At 48.4% G+C, this 18,498-nt stretch overlaps 1 protein-coding gene across 1 annotated transcript in view; it reads left to right on the forward strand.

Annotated features, from left to right (window-relative positions):
- LOC142012778 (scavenger receptor cysteine-rich type 1 protein M130-like) overlaps nucleotides 1–18,276 on the forward strand; it is a 31,920-nt gene extending 13,644 nt beyond the window's left edge. The window contains exons 6-16 of the mRNA XM_074993595.1: nucleotides 969–1,280; nucleotides 4,487–4,537; nucleotides 4,624–4,938; nucleotides 5,297–5,332; nucleotides 5,704–5,841; nucleotides 7,013–7,093; nucleotides 8,811–8,817; nucleotides 12,785–12,861; nucleotides 13,662–13,751; nucleotides 15,124–15,276; nucleotides 18,152–18,276. Coding sequence (XP_074849696.1) covers nucleotides 969–1,280; nucleotides 4,487–4,537; nucleotides 4,624–4,938; nucleotides 5,297–5,332; nucleotides 5,704–5,841; nucleotides 7,013–7,093; nucleotides 8,811–8,817; nucleotides 12,785–12,861; nucleotides 13,662–13,751; nucleotides 15,124–15,276; nucleotides 18,152–18,276 — 1,385 coding nt within the window. The remainder of the gene's footprint in view (nucleotides 1–968; nucleotides 1,281–4,486; nucleotides 4,538–4,623; nucleotides 4,939–5,296; nucleotides 5,333–5,703; nucleotides 5,842–7,012; nucleotides 7,094–8,810; nucleotides 8,818–12,784; nucleotides 12,862–13,661; nucleotides 13,752–15,123; nucleotides 15,277–18,151) is intronic.
- The last annotated feature ends 222 nt before the right edge of the window (nucleotides 18,277–18,498 follow it).

Here is an 18,498-nt window from a genome sequence, read left to right on the forward strand (position 1 = left end):
TGCAGAACATGCATTCCACCCAGGGAAAAAAGCTGCCCCCCAACTTACATGAAATTCAAGTTACACGAGGATGTGTGGGAATGCAACCCTCACGTAACTCGAGGGACTACTGCATAGTTATACTCCTCCTAAGTCATCTGTCCAAGTTTCCACTTCTTATACGCATCCTTTTTTGAGTTTAACCTCCCAAGGATTTCCCTGGCAAGCCAAGCTTGTTGCCCACCATATTTGCTTCTCTTACTGAGCAACAGGATGGTTTGTTCCTATCCCTTGAATAAGACCTATTTAAAATACCGTCCGTTCTCCTGGACTTCTTTCTCTTCGTATTAGCTTCCCAGGGGACCCTGCCCATGTTAGTCCACTCTTCTGCAATCAAGGGTCTGCATTTTACAGCTCACCTTTCTTCCTTTTGTCAGGATCCTGAAATCCACCATCTCATGATTGCTGCAGCCCAGGTTGCTGCCCACTTCTATTTCTCCTACTAGTTCTTCTCTGTTTGTGAGCAGCAGGTCAAGTTGTGCACGGCCCCTGGTTGGTTCCCTCAGCACTTGTACCAGAAAGTTGTCCCCACCCTTCTCCAAAAACTTCCTGGGTTGTCTGTGTGCTGCTGTACTGGGCTCCCAACAAATGACAGGGTGAGTAACGTCCCCCATGAGACTTTAAGGAGACCAAAGGGTTCCTAAAATATTGCATTGTTTCCTTACCTTTAGGACATGGATTAAGTTCTGAACCCTGGGTACCTCTATGTATAACTGTTGGTGCATAGTTCCTTTTAAATAACAGTTCCTTGCTAATATTTCTGTCATTGGTCTCCAGAAGGGTCTCTCTGACTCATGAAATGAATATTGTTTTCACAGAAGAAGGTGCAGGCTTGCTAGCGATCTCAGGGATTCAATCTTCAAACCACATTGAGTTTCAGAATCAGAAAACATCACAACCAGTTCGCCAACTTCCGTGTTTTATTCTAGGGCTGATGGATCTGAGACTGGTGAATGGCAGTGCATGTACAGGGCGTCTGGAAGTTTTCTACAATGGGATGTGGGGCAGCGTTTGCAACAGTCCTATGGATGCAGTCACCAGAGCACTTATCTGCAAACACTTGGACTGTGGAGAGAGTGGAACTCTTTTAAGTGATTCTCCATACGGAACAGGCTCTGGCCCCCGCTGGGTGGATGGGATTCGATGCGAGAAGCATCACAGCTCTCTGTGGCAATGCCAGTCAGCCCCATGGAGTCAGGAGTCATGTAGTGCCAGAGAAGAAACCCACATATCTTGTGAAGGTAAATCATATATATTATTTTTGCTGTGTCTGTCTGGACAATGTTCTATTGTGTTCCCCCCCTCCCCGCACTGTGCCAGCCCCAGCCCCTCCCTCTGGACAGTGCAGGGCCTGGCCTAGTCCCCCAACACCCCCCTCCACTGTGCTAGCCTCACGCCTCCCCCGAGCGGGGAAGGGACCGGCCCATTCCCCTGACAGATCCCCCCAAGCCATGCCAGCCCCACCCTTCCTCAGATAGCGCAGGGCCCGCCTCAGCCCCCAAAGGAGCCCCCCACACTGTGCCAGCCCTCCCCCGCCCCTAGTCAGCACAGGGCCCAGCCCATACACTTGGGATGTGTATTACAAGTTTCTGTCTAGAACTTTCTTCCAGCCCAGTGGCTGCTTGCAAGTGGAGCTGCAGCCAGGCCTCTAGTTGTAAATGATTTGTGCTAAATAAATACTCAAAAGAGAAATCTAACTCACTGAGAGGTTTTGAGGCAGTGGTGGTGTTGTACATTGTCACTCTCTTTTGTGACATGCAGAGTTCAATTCTTTTAGCACAGCAATGGTACAAACTTATTTTCAGTGTCCGCGGTTACAGACAGTGGAATGTAGTCTTAGAATCCGAGGGCTGGAAGAGACCTGAGGAGGTCACAGAGTCCAGCCCCCTGCGTAACGCAGGACCAACCAGATTAAAAAGCTATCTTCGCTCAGAAACCTTCTCCTCATGTAGGTACGTAAATACTGTTAACAAAGCCTTGCATAGCCATTTTCAATAAGCAGTGCTTCCTTCTCCACTTCAAGAGCTGCCAAAATGGGGATCAGAACCCTGCTCTCTCCTGTGGTAAACACAAGTGTCACCCACGCACGCACACTGCTTTCCACAAAGCACTATTGTTCCCATGTTATAGGTGGGGAACAGACATAAAACTGTCCCAAGGAGCCTGGATTATGATGAGGAACTGGCTGCAAATCAATTGTGTTTAAGCCAATGTTTTAACCACTTGACCCCCTTTTTTGACTTGTTGGCTTCCACGGGTATTGGATCAGTCTCCTGGGGAGATCCATTGAGAGTCATCCAGTGAAGAACATCAGTGTTGTGTCTTTATGGTTAAACAATTTCCTGGGGATAATAATCAGAGGTCTGGGCTGTCAGGTTCAATAGATCCATATCTGAAGTATTATTTATATTACTGTAACACCTAAAGTCTCCAAAGGCCCCGTATAAACACAGACTTGAGAGAGACATTGATATAAAAAGTTGTAACCGGGTGGTCCCCCACCTTGTGTGATAAAGCATTAAAACAGCCCTGAGAGAAAGCTGGGGCCAGGAGACAATCAGAAAAAGGCTGAAGGGAGCCAATCAGGACCCGATAGGAAGAGCTCCTGGACAGACAGAGCTCACTCTCACACCAGCAGGAGAGGGACGGAGTTGCCTACTTGCAGGGATACCGTGGACGGAGATTTGCTGGAAAGGCAGTGCGAGCCAGGGAGGCTCTGGCCTGAACAAACCCCAGAGTGAGGCTCAGCCACAGGGGCCCATGAAAGTGCAAGGGCAGCAGAGGAGAAGTCAGGGGAAGAATAGGCAGGAGGTCCAACCTCTCCCCGCCCCACCGACTGCCAATAATGAGTTCCCAGTCCAGAGTGCAGTTTGTCTCTGTGGGGAGAGGCCAGATGATGAATGACAGGGGGTCACTGAAACAAGGTAACTGGGTTCCCCCAGGGAGGGAGAAGACCAGGTGTGGCTGCCACCGGAAGGGCAGTACCCAGCGTACGGGGTACTGCAGTCCGGGAGGAACACGGAGCCTGACACAAGGTGGTGGGGACTTTAAATGGAGGTCAGTAACGGGCAAGAAAGTCGCAGCCAGCAGAGGGTGTGCTGAGACTGAAGAAGGAATTCCCAGACGGACCAGCAGAGGGATCAGTGGTGGTGAGCCATGGCCGGCTACACCAGTTTACAGCGGTGACAGACGGGACACGTGGGAGGAGAAGCAGATGCATGTGGGGCTCAAGTAACTCGCCCAAGGTGTCACAAGAGATTGAGGGCGCAGACACAGGTCTTAAAAGAAAACAGGTCTAAGTCCTGGTCTAGGACCATCACCAGGACCAATACACTGCCTAAGAGCATGGGAACACACAGACCTGGAGCTCCTATGCAGCCCCTTCTGGATATTAAAATTCCTCTTTAACTGGTTCTCGCAGCAAAAAGGGTGTGTTTCAGTTCCTGTGTCTCTTACAGTCCAGTCTCCATGCAGGGATTCAGGAATGTTGCCTGAGTGGAGACTCCAGGCTGGTCCACGCTAAAAAATGATGTCATCCCACTGAATTTGTGCAGGATGTGAAAAATCCACACTCCTGAGTGATATCATTAATCATGTCAATAGCATTAGGTTTGGGCAGAGCTGCTAATGGCAGGTTTGGGGGCAGTTATCCCCAGGCCTGGATGCTGCCACAGCGACTTTGGCTGTGGCAATGGCCACAACTCTGGGACCCTTGGAAGTGTCCCAGCAGTGCTGCTCCCACTGCATGCAGCTCTGTGTGTGTGTGTGTGTGTGTGAGTGTGTAGGAAGCAACACTAAGGTCTGGGCGGTGCTGAGGGCTGACTGCATTTGGCCCTGCCGCTTCCTGAGTACAGAGCCAGGCGCCCCTCCCACCATGCTCCGCGGCGGCTGTCGGCACTGCTGGGCTGGGGGATATGGATTACCTGCACTAAGCTCCCTTGCCCCCTGTGTCTATACTGACATAGAGAGCTGTGCCATAGAAACCCCTAGATATACTATCCTGCCAACTACATAAAGACAAATGCATGTCAGCAGGGAACTGATCACAGTCTCACGAATCCAGAGGATCATGAAAATAGCCAACTGGTCACAGTGAACCGCAGGAATACAAAATTGAGATCTGCATCGTCATCTGCAAAAATGATCCTTGGATATCTGTATCCACATCTGTGGATGCAAAGCAGATATCCACACGTTTGCAGGGTTCTAGATCCAAAATTTGTATCCACATCCGCATTTGTGTCCGCAAAAATGAGCTGCCGACACCCACGTCCACATCTGCACACACTCATTGATTTGCAGGGCCCTAATTATTCTAAGTGCTCAGATTTAACTTTAAGCCAATTTATAGTGTTGGTATTACAGGTTTGAAATACCTACAAACCCTGCTCTGTCTTTATGTACATATGCTGTGTCGTCAATTCACTTCCCCGTTTTATCTCCATAGGAAAGAAAGGGATATCTTTTGCTGAATGCCCAAACTCTACAAGCTGCACAGGTATCTCTGTCTCTTTGTGTCTCCTCCTCAGTCCCTAAAGACTTTCCCAGCTGTCTCACTAACATGTGAGGTTTCTGCATTTCCAGACCAGGAGAAGCTGCGCCTCGTGGGAGGAGAGGACAGGTGCTCGGGCAGAGTGGAGGTTTGGTACCATGGCTCGTGGGGAACAGTTTGTGATGACTCCTGGGACATGGTGGATGCTCACGTTGTGTGTAAACAATTGGGCTGTGGCGCTGCCGTGTCTGCTCCAGGCAAGGCTTCATTCGGTGCGGGGACTGGTCCCATCTGGGTGGAGAAAGTGAACTGCAAAGGGACAGAGTTGTCTCTCTGGGACTGTCCTGCCATGCCCTGGGGTGCGAGCATCTGTGGTCATCGGGAGGATGCTGCTGTGAATTGCTCGGGTGAGTGACAGGAGATGTTTCGACTTCATTATATAAGTTTTAAGGGAGAGCAGTTGTCAGAGCAGCTGACAGAGCAAACCTATCGACCAGGCCTCCTTTTTCTTTCATGGAGGTAGACAATGGATGGGATGGGATGGAACCGTTTTTGATTTGGACGTGCTGTGACATCGGATCACGTTGCTTCCTTTACCCAGCACAGGCGAGGCCATTGAGCCTGTGTTGCTCTGAGGAAGGGATAATGGGATAATGGGTGAAATGAAGGTGATGTGCAGAGGCACACGGGGACTAAAATGAACAATCACGTTAATGGCTCATCTCCTCGCCCACACTCCAACTCTCCTGCCTTTTCCCCTTGCAGGTGTGACGTTGACGACAGCTGCGCTGGCTAAAACAGGTAACATTCTCTGCCAAATGGAGGGTTAAATTGTCCTGGAGCCAGGGTCAGAGAGCGATTAGCTGGAACCCCCCAGCCTGAGCGAATGAGCTGCATTACACAGAGTGTGAAATCTAAGGGGTGAGTGACTCTCCAGTGGGAGTCGCAGGGGGTGCTGAGCAGGTCAGTTGTTGCCCTTTGGCTCGAGCTGAGAACACCTGCAGGGCCATGATTTAAACAGCAGCCTGTGGGCGATGCGCAGGCCCCACCCCCACCCCCACATCCCAGCTGGTTACTTTGCTTCGTCGTGGTTCAGTAAGAGACTGGGGAGCTCCTCTGGGTTCCCCTGACTTCGACAGGATAACGTCTCCCTATTACCCATTTCCTTCCAGATCTTCCCAGCCACCGTCCAAGCGAGAGTGGGAGAGTAACGGTGCCTGTCATCATCTGCATTATCCTGGGGGTCCTGCTTTGTGTGCTCATAATCATTCTGGGCATGCAGGTGCAAAGGGCCAGGGCCCAGCGCAGAGGTGAGTCCTGAGGGGGGTCACTTTGTGAAATGCTCCTGCGGAAGCTGTAGCTGAGGAGAGGAGCATGGGCAGAACTGTACGGGGACCTCAAATCCGTGCTTAATCCAGTCTTATATAACACAGGCTGAACCTCTCTAATGCAGACTTTTCTCATCTGGCAACATCCGTAACCCGGCATGATTTTAATTAGCCGGGTGGACCACTTATCATGGGCGTGGTCAGGTTTCGCACAGTCCCATAAAATTTGTTTCCAGCCCCGGGTCTTGGCTCTCAGTGTTCTGTGCTGTTATTTAGCTGTAATTTACCCCGAGATGTCTTCCAACAGCCCAGTAAGCAGTGAAAGTGTTGGTAATGCTGCTAGATGTGGACAATATTGTCCTCCTGGGGTCTAGCAAATTATCTCATCTGACACTGGTCAGGCCCCGGAGGGTACAAGATTAGAGATGTTCAACCTCTAGTATCATAGATGATCTGGCTGTAGAAATGACCAAGAGAACATAACACTTTTAGATGATACTAACTTGATGCATTTGAGGGCAGTGGTGACACAGAAATAACATATAGAGGATGAGAGGGACTGTAAATATTGGCCCGAAAGACAGATCACATTTGGGAAAGTACAAGAAAGAGAGTGTGAAGGAGGACACTGAAGAGAGAGATTCAGGAGAAGGGAGGATTTGAAGAAGAAATGCTGGGAAAGAGTTTGGGTGATAATCGCCAAAAATCAAAGACAATTCCAGGATTTGTTAGTTTCACTTGTTTTTTAAACAATTGCAAAAACTTTGGCTAGTTACTGGCTAGGGACTGTGGGTATTATGCATACAAGCACGAAGTATATACCTGCAAGTGCTTTTGTGCGAAGAGCTGTAAACGCCCGTTTGGGAGAGTAATTATTTCAGATAATACCAGGGAGAGTAAAAGGAGTAATGAGATTAACGTATAGAGGTATATTTCAGACTAACTATGAACAGAGACTTGGGACCGTGAAGTAGCCATGGTCTCCGTCTCCTGCCAATTGAAATTTAGGCTGGACAAAGCACTGGGAACATACATTTTTTTTCCTTAGTCCTGCACTGACGTCAGGTTGTGGGGCTGGATGATCTAATTGGGATTCCCAGCTGTCACTTGTATCACCCTGGGCAAACTCTGTTCTTTTATTTTTGTCTTCCAGGTGCCACAATATCCTCAGATCCCGTGTATGAGGACATTGATTATAACCTGATGAGAGAGAAACAGAAGTTGAGTCGTGCAGGTCTGTGGGGCTCTTATTTTTGGAAATAGTTTTATTTCCATCTTAAGACCATGATCTACAGCTAGATTTCCTCAGCCACCTGCCCCCTGAACTATTGACTGCTGTGGAGTCTGGGTCTATGGAGAAACCAGTTCGTGGAGTCATGTAAATGCAGTAACAGATTACCCAGACGGCCAACAAGCTGTGTGCCCAGGGGCCCTGAACAATTGAGGGGGTCCCAGAAAATAGAGTTAGCCCATGCCCTTACCAACTTTGTCAGCCACTCGCACTGTGGTGCAGGGTTGTGGAATGCGGGCGAGCCTCACTGAGAGTGCCTGCTCAATGCTCCAGTCAGGAAACCATGGCAGCCCTCCATCCTGACCCTGTTTCCCAGCAGGGGCACCAGGAGGTGGGCAGGGGACGGCAGGTATAAGAAGTCGGGAGGGGCCCTCACTTTCTCTGCCCCAGGACCCCACAAAATGGAAATCTGCCTTTGTGTGAGCCCCTTCCCCACCTCGGCCCTAGTCACACAACCAGCAGTCCCAGTTGAACATCCTGCGGCCTTGGAGTGGAACTAAGGTGGGGCGGGAAGTGACTGCTCTTGGTACCAGGCTATGGCGTCATTTGAAAACTGCTGGAGCAGGGGATGTTTTGTGCTCCTCACCCACCACAGCTGCTGGGATCAGAGATCAGCCCAGGAGATGGGGGTAACTTGAGCCATGGCCCTTTGTACCATTTTGATGCAATGTTGATCAGCTGGGAGCATGCTGCTCTCAGTCTGGGAGTTTGCACAGCTCTCTGAGCATTTCCCATTGGCTACACGTTGTGGTCCGAGCAGGGGTGTGGCCCAATTGATCAACAAGGTGGAGGAGGGGGAGTGTTTTGTTTTAAGAAGTGGTGTTATCCATACAACTTATGTTTCTGTGCCTACTCTGCCTCGTAAGTTCTTGGGGCACAATATGGGTCTTCCACCACTACCCATCCTCGTGGTACTCAGAGCATAAGAAACCCAACTTTACCCTTCTGAGTGCTCAGCGCTAACACCTATTCTTGGTGGACTCAGGACATTGTAATACTTAGCAACAAATCAACAGAGTACACAGAGCAAGCATTTTACTCTCCTCTTCTGTTAAAACAGATAGACATCTCCTCATGGCCAGTCAGGGTTTTGTCATCTGTGCTCTGGCTTCTGCACTGTCTGGTCCTGCAGGGTTAAAAGGTCCCAGTAACTTTGCTCTGGGGCTGTATCCCAGAGTTAAGTTCCCACAAGCTTGTCTTTTGAGCTGCATTGTATAGTGTGACAAAGCTTTCTTCACCTTTGTGGCTCCTGTGCTTTCAGGCGGAGCGTTTGTCTCTCAGGCTCATGGCAGTCTTCAGTTTAGACACCTTCCCGGGGATCACAAACTTGCCCTTGCCTTTCCCTGCACTTTTCCAAATTAGTCCTTCCCCTGTGGTGTGTCCCACTCTCTGAATCAACTTTCTCTCTGTCATGGCATATAGGAGATTAGGGAATGGGGGTCGGGGGGAACCCAGGCCTACCCTCATATCTGGGTTACATCTCAGGAACCCTGACAGCACCTGTCTATAATATTCCCAGTATCAGCTGCATGACAGCTACAATTATCCGCAGCCCTTCCCGGCACCTCCTTTACTGCAGGCTTTTTGTCCTGGTACATGACGGCATTTGTCCCTCCCAGACCCTCCACAGAGACTTCTGTCCCCTGCTCTTTGCACTCAGTGAGCTAGTGGAAAGGTTCTTTTAAACAGTACCAGCAAGTTCTTAATTGGCTCCAGGTGTCTTGATTAGCCTGTCTTAATTAGTCCTGGAAAACCTCTGATTGTTCTGGATTAGCCCTTTTTATTTGATCACAGGAGAAGAAACCTATTTAATCTGGAGCTAATGCACTTTCCTTCTGCCACTCTCCTGCTGCCTTCTGGCCTGACTCTATCAGATATCCCCTTACCATACGGCTCAACACCATGGGGTTGGGAAAGGTACCCACCACAGACCATCTGCGTTGCTATGACAGCTTTTGGGTTGGTGTTGTATGAGGAAATGGAAAAGTTGCAGGGACAGGGACCACCTGGTTACCCTTGTATTCTTCTCTTTGGTGCTCTGTATCCACTGAAGGAGTGCATAGTTGTTCACAAGGATAAATTGTTGGCCCAGGAGGTAGTAACACAGCATTTCCATGCCCCACTTAATGGGGAGGCATTCCCCTTTGACTGCTACATATTTCTGTTCTCTCAGCAGGAGTTTCCTGTGAAGGTAGAGGACCAGGTGTTCTTTGTCCCTGGCCATCTATGATGGGACAGCTACCAATCCCACCTTGGATATGTCTGTCTGAGAATTAATTCTTTGTTAAAAATGGAGCAATAGGCACAGGATTACTGCAGAGGGCTAGTCACAGATCTGTGAATGCTTTCTCCACTGCATCAGTCCACTTAGCCATACCACGATTCCAGGCTTTTATCAGAGATGCTGGGAGATATGCTCTGGGGGCAAAGTGGGAGATGAGTCATTGGTAGTGTCCTACCATAACCAGGAATGTTTGGATTTCCTTTTTCCCAATTGAACCAGGGCCAATTTTGAATAGCCTCAGGCTTGTTCAGTCGAGGATTGACCATGTCCCTTCCGATGACTTAGTGAAGGTATTTAGCTTCAGCTAGCCCCATAGCACATGCGTCCAGCTTGGCTGTAAGGATGGCCCACATTAGGGTATCCAGTTCCACTTCCACCTTTTCCAAGTGATCTCCCATAGCTGGTAGCGGGGCACAGGAGCTTATCCATGAGAAGCTGGAAGGTGGAAGGTGCCCCATGCAGTCTGAAATGGAGAAGACTATACTGGCCCAAGCACAAGAAAACACAGTTTTTAATTTTTCCTCACTGACCGAGGGGATTTGCCAGGATCCATTTGTTAAATCGAGGGTTAGAAAATGGACATTGAACAGGCAGTCAACTAACTCAGCAATGCAGAACATGGGGTATGTGTCAAATTTAGGTACCTCGTTCAGCCAGCGGAAATCATTAGTCGTTTGTGAAGTCTAGGGGTGCCATCGAGTTTAGGCGCCAACACAGTCAGGCTGGACCATCATTGTGGGTCTCCTTAATGATTCCCAGTTCCAATATTCTCTTTAGATTGGCCTTGATTTCTTCCCTCATTGCTGCTGGGACCTTGTATGGCCTTAGTGTTACCTTGGCCCACGGATTTCTGAAAATGTGGTGATACGGCTCAGTTGTTCATCCTGCTTCAGTAAGAACACAAGCTGGTACTGGTTGATCATCTGAGACACCTTGTTCTTTTGGTTTAGTGTTAAATCAAGGGATATCATCATCAGCTGGTGCAGGCTGTCTCTCTGGACCAGGGCCTCTAGACAACTACACGTGCTTCTTGGGGTTGCCAAGGTTTCAAAAGATTAATGTGACAAATTTGTTTCCAGCATCCCAGCTACCATACCTTGTAGTTTACTTCCCCCACAGGTTCCACCAACTCTTATAGACCTTGCCTTTGGGCCAAGAGTTTGCTTTCTGCCATGGGTAATAAATAATACCATCACCCGATTCCCTGGTTGGAACTGCTGAGCTTTTGCCTGGCAGTTTTAATGGTTTTACTGGGCCTCCTGCCCCTCTTCCAGATGTTCCCATAGGACTGGCTGGGGTTTTTCAGGCTATCTGTTCTCACATCTGCAGAACATATGCATTTGTCTATCTTTCCCCATGTTGGTTTCCTCCTCCCAGATCTCTCTGGCAATATCTCGTATGCCATGGGAGAGGCTCCCATATAATAATTAAAAGGGAGAAAAGCCGGCCAAGCCCTGAGGCACCCAAGGCAAGCATAAGGTAAGGCAGTAGAATAACCCGCTCCTTCCCTTCCCTACTTACTACATTCCTTGTCATAGATTTGAGAGTTCAGCTGAACTTTTCAACCAGCCCATCTGTTTGTGGATGATCAGTTGAGAGCCTCGTGGTATTTGTTTAGAGCAGGGCACATAGGTCCTTTATTAAGTTTCATATAAATGGAGTTCCTTTGGCTGCTCCAGTGGGGCAAAAATTTCCACCAGTGCTTCGGCTATTGTTTTAGAGGGTGTGTTTCACCGGGGAATGGCTTCTGGATACCAATTTGCATGGTCCAGGACTACAAGTATATTTTGGTGGTCCCAGCTCATCTTCTCCAGGGATCCCACTGTGGCCTTATGCTCAAACGGGGCCTTTATGACAGGAAGGAGTACTAAATGGGCTGTGCAGTTGACACTCAGATACCTCTGCTCATCTTTGTGCACTCCAGGACAGAAGAAACTTTGTAGGACTCATGCTAAAGTTTTGCCCCTCCCCCCTCATGCCTCCCCAAAAATATGAGTCTGAGCAAGGATTAATACAGCTTTCTGGTGCTTTTGAAGTACTAGGAGCTGCTGTCGCTTCGACTCCCCAGACTGGTGCAAACCCAGTATTGAAGGTCCCTTTTAATAAAATAGGGTCTGGTCCCTGTCACCTCCTTCCTTATTGTCATCATACCTTGAGTCTTTGGCTTGGTCTTGTCCAAAATTGTCCTTTCCAGCACTAATCTGCCTGCATTCTGGAGGACCAGTCTCTGCCGCCTCTGCCAATTTGGAGGCATTCGAATGGGGTTTGGGCTCAGATATTTCTCTGCATGATGCCCTCCTTTTCAGCTGCTCAGGTCTGCCTGTCTATGAGAGCCACCTTCTGATTTTAGTCAGCATTTGGCTTTCGAAAGCCTTAGCTGCACTTCTTTTTCTGGACCTCTTGCAAGTGGGAAACAAATGTGGGGCTAATATACTTTCCTTCCACTACTACCCCTCTCCTGCTGCCATCTGGCCTGACTCAGTCACAAGAGTTAAAACAAGGATTTTATTTTACTTAAAACTGAGCTATACAAAAGTACAAACCAACCATTTGCACTGCACAGTGGTTCACATGAGAGAGCATATGCAGTGTTCCAAGCCCTTACAAAACTAGCTTTGGTCGCTGTGTCAGTTTCTTTACTGAACACTGACAATAGTGACTCTTGACCATTTAGGCCTGATTTTCATGTGACTGACGTGTTTTTTTTCCCGTAATTCTAATTCAGAAAGGTGTTTAAGAAAAAAATCATAATGAATTTTAATGTAATGTCATTTCAGGTTGCTCACTTGGTAGTGTGCAAGTGATGCACTGCAGATAAGGCATCCCTGGGTTTGCATGTTAACAGTGAATGCAAAATCTTCCTCCGATAATGACTTCACACTTTGATTTTTTTTCTTGTACCAGTGTTACCCACAATCTGAAAACATCCTTGTTATCCAGGAAACACTTATATCAAAACCTATTGAAATGAGGAATTGTCTGTTAGCCTCCAATGTCCACACAGCAAAAAGTTTGACTGCTAAATGATGCAGCTTTCTGATAAAATACACGTGTGAGAAATTTTCTATGGCTCTCACACTTGTATGACCAGCACCAGTCAGACGGAGCAAAAATTGGTTTTGAAATTCTTTCAGTGATTTGCATGGTTTTTTAAAAGACTTTCTGTAAATAGGAATTCTAGTCACAAAGCGCACTGGACTATAGTTTCTCTCCTAGCTGCACTTCAACTGTAAAAAAGCCCCTCTTTGACCATGCCTGGAATATACTGGCACTGGAAATCCTACTCTAGTATCATCAGCAAGTGGTCAGTTTAACAGCTCTCACTTGTTTGTTGTCTCTCCAGACTCTAGTGCGGCGGATTCAGTGACAAAACAGCAGTATTATAATGGGGACAGCGATGGGGAAACCAATCCCAGATCGGAACAAGGTAAAGGGGTCATACAAAGACAAGGAACCAAAGCTGGATGGAGAAATTAATTCCTAGGAATGTCATGTAAAGGATTTCCCTCCATCCCTTTCCTGCATTCTGTTTCTTGGGCCAGCACTGAGTGGATTCATTCTGATAGGATCAGATTTAACTGCTTTCAAAGATTTCCAGCAAACCCTGTGATGGAAACTTGTGAGCAGTTCCTGTTCCTTCACGTGCGAGTTCATATTGTCCTGCCCCAGGGGAGAAGGTGCAAATAACGGAGCCCAGGAATATTCATTTGGCATGGAAAAATCTGAATTTCACATTTGGTGCTTTCCATTAAATACACCCCATAATCTGTGCCTGTGATTTACCCAGCTGCTTCCTTGGTGTGAACACAAGCCATAATCACAATATAACCCCTCTAAGCTAAGAGTTTAAACAAAGTTTATAGAGTTCAGCGGTATTCACAAAGGTTAGTTTTGGTGTGGCTGCTTCTGTCTTCTGGAGTGTCCAGCTGCAGGTCAGGACCAACACAGAACCTTATCCCACCGAAAGGCACAAAAACCTTGCTGTTGGATTCAGTGGGGAAGGGCTGAGCCCCTAGATATTCATGTGAAAGTAAAGGTGGCACAATCCCTAGATCACAGTATTTCCAGGATTTTCCCTCTTCTCCTTGATTCTCCTGTGATGGCTTCTACAAAAGCCCAGAAAAACAGCCTGAGCTCCTATGCAACAGTCAGTTAATGGGGAGCTCGAAACCTGCTGGGAAACTGGGTGTGTTCCAGGAAAGCTGAGTGTGTTTTTTGCTGTTCCAGAAGGAGCTTCCCCAGCTGGTTCTCAGTTGGGTTATGAAGACGTGGAGGAGCCTGTGTTGAGTGATGCCCCCCTGACTTCAGATGACAAAGGTTAGGAAAGAATCTGTCTCCTGGGAGGAGCATTAGCCCAGGAAAAAAATAAGACAGGTTGAACCTCTGTAGTCTGGCGGCCTTGGGACCTTACTAGTGCCAAATGAGAGAAGTTGCTGGACCACAGGAGGTTAATATTGTTTAGCTGCATTACTAACACTTCCACTGCTTACTGGGCTGTTAGAAGACATGTGGGGGTAAATTACAGCTAAAGAACAGCACAGAACACTGAGAGCCAGGACTGGTGGCTGTAAACGTACTTTATAGGCTGATAGGAAGTTTGGCCACACCCATTGTTTGGCCAACTAAAAGGATTAAGGATGTTGCTGGACTAGAGGGGTTAACCTGTAATTGTCTTTGTTGATGGAAAAATTGTGCACTGTGGGTTTGCTCTTGCAAATTGCGAAGCATCCTTGGTCCTGCTGCAGTCAGCAGGAGCTCAGGGTGCCAGGCTTATTACAGGATCAAGCCTTCTGCAAGCAGCTGTTTGACAAACTGTTTTCCTATACAGCATGGCTACGCATGCAGACAGTAAGTGCAGAGATACACTCAGGGAAGCAAGAAGCTGTAAAGCTTGTGGTACTGCAGATCGGAATAGTCATATTAGCTAAACAGTGTGACTCCAGAAGAAGCTTGTTCAGCTCCAGCCAGTGCTGAACAACTCCAGTCTCTGTTCCTGGCACTCACTTTCACACGCACTGACATTACTCGCAACGTTAGGGGGTAGATCTCTCTCAGCACAACCTTCTGCTTGGCAGTAATGTTCCCTCTCAACCTTCCTTGCCTGTGTCGAGTCTACTGATCTAGCTGTGAGCTTCCCACATATAGTGACAGGTGAAGAAATGTACCTATTTCACTCACAGACCCATCTGTTGCCCCAGCCTGATGGTGCAGCTCAAGGGTACTATATGGGCCAGACTAGTTCAGGGAAATGGATCAAACTAGATTTTCACAATAGTAAAAAATTTAGGAAGTGGAAGAAAGAAAAAATTTGCCCAGTTCTCCATTTATCTGTTACAAACTATGTAATTAGTACAATAACAAAATGGAGTGGGGAAATCTTCCTTTAGCCTAGACAGTAAATCCCCATCCTTGCTGCCTCCTTACAGATCTCCCACATATCCATGAGTTTCTGAGGCTCCTTCCAGCAATTTAGATACCTCAAGTCCTTAATATGTTAGATAAATGTGATCTGTGTAAAATTCCTCTGGCACTGAGATGGCAGGAAGAAAAGGGGGGACTTTTGATTTCTTATCACCCTGGAAGTGTCAGTACTTCAGGGCTCTTCCTACAAGGTGTGTAATGGGTAAATTATGTCTCTAGTCAGTGGACAGTCTCTTCTTATCACCATTAATTCCTGTTTCTGTTTCAGAGGCTCCTGCTCAGGATGGAGATGTCCCAGCCAATGGTTATGACGATGTTAGAGACATTTCTGACCCTGAGGATAACTGGAGTTCAGGGCAGAATACCCAGGAGGTTGCTGGGGTCACTGGGGTGAATGACAAGAAGAGGGATTCACAGAGAGGTGAGTGGGGAAAAGCTGCTACAATTCTTGCGTCATGATCGCTTGTTTCACTACCGAGTTAGGCACCGCGTTTCTGTACAAATAGTGTCTTACTTGCATCAGCTCTTGGGTGTCCTGCTCAAATTCATGGCTCCCTGCTAGAGCTGTGAAATTGACAAGAAAACTGTTTGGGGTGGGAGTGGAGGGGAGGGGGTTTCCAGCTAAAGCCTAGTCTTGCTCAGGCTTTTTTCCAGACAGGCTTCACTTGGCTGCCTTCCCTCTCCCAGCTGGGCTGGTTTTGGGCAACGGGCAGCCATGCTCTCAGTGGATGGAAGCAGGGAGCTGGGGAGGGGAACTGAGTGCCGAGGCTCTCAGGCTCCAACACCACCTTGCTTAAGTGAGCGGAAGAGCTCCTGGTGAGAGTGTGCACCACAGGCAAAAGGAGGACAGTGCAGACATGATCAATCACAATAATTACTGCTGGCTCAGAAAGTGATCTAACATAGATCAGCTTAGATTTCTAGTGTAGACGTAGCTGATATCTGGGAAAAGATGCAGCTCCGAGATATAGATACTGAAATGGAAGCTCAGCTCTCACTCTACAAAAGGAAGCTGCAGAAAGAAGCTTCAAATCATGAACCAACTTTAACGTCAAGGCTCAGGAACCAGAAGACAAACAGAAACCAAAATGATTTATTTTAAATCTCAAGACTTTGAAGCTAATCTCATGATATTTGAGTGCTGTCTCCTGATTTCTCAACACTTTGGGTTGGTGGTGCTGAGAAGTCGGCTTCCTACTGACCCACGTGAACCAGTTCTGGGTGGGAATGTGAATTATTCAGCAAGGAAGCAGCCCTGATCAAAATGATGGTTGCGAGGAGTCTCTTGCCCTGACACTGTGCACAGATGCATTTGAGATAGAAATTCTAGAAGGGGTTATTTGCAGAGCCCTGCAAATCTGTGGATTGATATCTGCGTCTGCAGATGTCAGTGCAGATATCTGTGACTCATTTTTGCAGATGCAGATGCAGGTACAAATTTGATCTCCATGTAAAACTCTAGTTATGGGGCTGTTAAATGGTATCTCTGCAAGGAGCAAGTAACCAGGGACAGCCTCTACTGGACACTAGAGGTTCCTGTCACGACTCTGAAAATCAGCTATTGTTAAATTGACCTCCTCAGCTGTATGATGTTCCCTAAACATTATTAAATGAATTGAAATCTGTGATGATTCCTATATATGGTCCCAAACCTGCAAAGGCTGGAGTCTATTTGTCACTCTGCTCACATGACTATCTCACTGACTCCAGGATGGCACCAGCCTCTTCCTGGTGGCAGGCTGAGGTGGGCCGAACAGGAAACTGGGAGGCTGGGCCGCTACTGACCTTGAGGGCCCTCCCATCTCCACAGCCCTGCCCTCTGTGACCCCATCCTCCAGCCAGGTCACAAGTTGGAAGCTAGAATCAGGCAGTGTTAGGCACTGGCTAATCATAAAGAGTAAGAGATACTCTGGCAGGGGCACCCAGCTCCAGAGCTGGCCGAGCCCGCAGGGAGCAGCAACCATGGCAGGCTGGGCCCAGGAGCCTAGTGAAGGGAGACCCGGACCATCCACTTGCTCTGGGTAGCACATCCCAGAGGGAGGGACATGGTCAGGAGGCTGCCCTCAGATGCCTCAATGGCCTACCCAGACAGAAGCTGCCACTCTGCTCATTCTGCCTTCAGAGCTAGTCAGCTGGAGAGCAGCAGCTGCTACTGCATGGCTTTGGGGAGAGCTAAGCCAATTCTGGGGATCGCTATAGACCCCACACACTGCACCCTGGTGCCGACTTCAGTGTTCGCAGGATCAGGGCTTGTGTGTCTTCCCCCAAACAAGGTGTCGGTTCCTTGGGTGGTAATGGGAAGAGAAGGTCCCTGTGGTGGGATTAGTTAGTGGCCTTGTAGCAGGTTTGAAATCGTTCTCTTCAATACGGAATGTCTCCATTCGAGTTGTACCAGAGCAGATCCCAGTCTGGGGCTGAGGACTGAGCTCCCACTTTGCACCTCAGGGGAAAGTGGGTGGGGACGAAACGCACATCGTCTGATACCTGCTGAGGATAGTGTGCACATGTGTATTGCGTCAGGACAAGCTCTGTGACATCATCCACTTTCGGGTGCCTTTCCCTTCCCTTGCACGTCCCCTGGGGTAGGAGACCTGCACTGCTCCTCCCTGGCAGACCTCACTTGGCACGTGCCCCTTTCGGGACTGTGGCAGCGATCAGGACTTAGAGCTGCCCATGCTGAAGCTTTAGGGAGGCATCACAAAGTCAGTGGTATCAAAGCCACCAACTTCCCCTTTCGCCGGGGGATGCCTGATTCCCCCAGTTGTGCCCCATCCTACTCCTTCTCCCAAGCCCTTGCCCCACCTTGCTTCCACCCACCCACATTCCACCCCACCCTGCCTCTTCACCCATCCTCCTGAGCGTGCCCCATTTGTGCTCCTTCCCCCCACCCCCAGAGTATCCAAATGCCACAAAGCAGCTGATTACGGCAAGTTGGGATGAGCTGATCAGCAGGGTCACGGGTGGTTGAGAGGCGCTGGGGTGAGGAGGAAACGATTGCCAGAAGGTGCTGAGCACCTGCTAAGGTTTCTAGCCCTGGAACACCCACGGAGTCAATACAGGTGATCAACATCTTCATGATGCCCCTGCACCAGACAGGTCACAGCTTGGAGAAAGTCTGATCCCAGATGTTTTCTTTGTGGAACAGAGTGGCATCGTTGACTAAAATTATCAGGGTCCTAATGAGAGAAACAGGGAAAATTCACAGCCCAGATTATAGACTGCTCCCAAGTTAAGTAAGTGCATGTGGGTTTAAAACAGATACGTTGGCTGTATTGTGCTTCCTTTGATATTTTCAGATTGGAGTCTGCACTCCTTAAGAATTGAAGGGGCCTCCAGGACAGAGAGAGTCGGCACACCCCTACCTCCTGAAGACCTGGGTTATGATGACGTTGAAGCTGGTGTCCCTGAGACATCAGTGTAAGAATATCATCACATACCCCGTGAGGATGTAAATGCTGTCTGGTTAAACTTTTTCTCTTCAAAATGCTCCCTGGGCAAGAGGGCACCAGGACAGTCCCTGCCATGGATCTGGTTCTCTCAGCTTTTCTAGTGGGCTTTCATGTAATTGCAAGAAACATAAGAGAGACTGAGACAGGGCCTGTGATTGTCCCTGTAATTTCTCATTGACCAGACTGTCTGAAGC

Source organism: Carettochelys insculpta, chromosome 1, assembly GCF_033958435.1.
Source record: "Carettochelys insculpta isolate YL-2023 chromosome 1, ASM3395843v1, whole genome shotgun sequence".
In the NCBI taxonomy this organism is placed as follows: Eukaryota; Metazoa; Chordata; order Testudines; family Carettochelyidae; genus Carettochelys; species Carettochelys insculpta.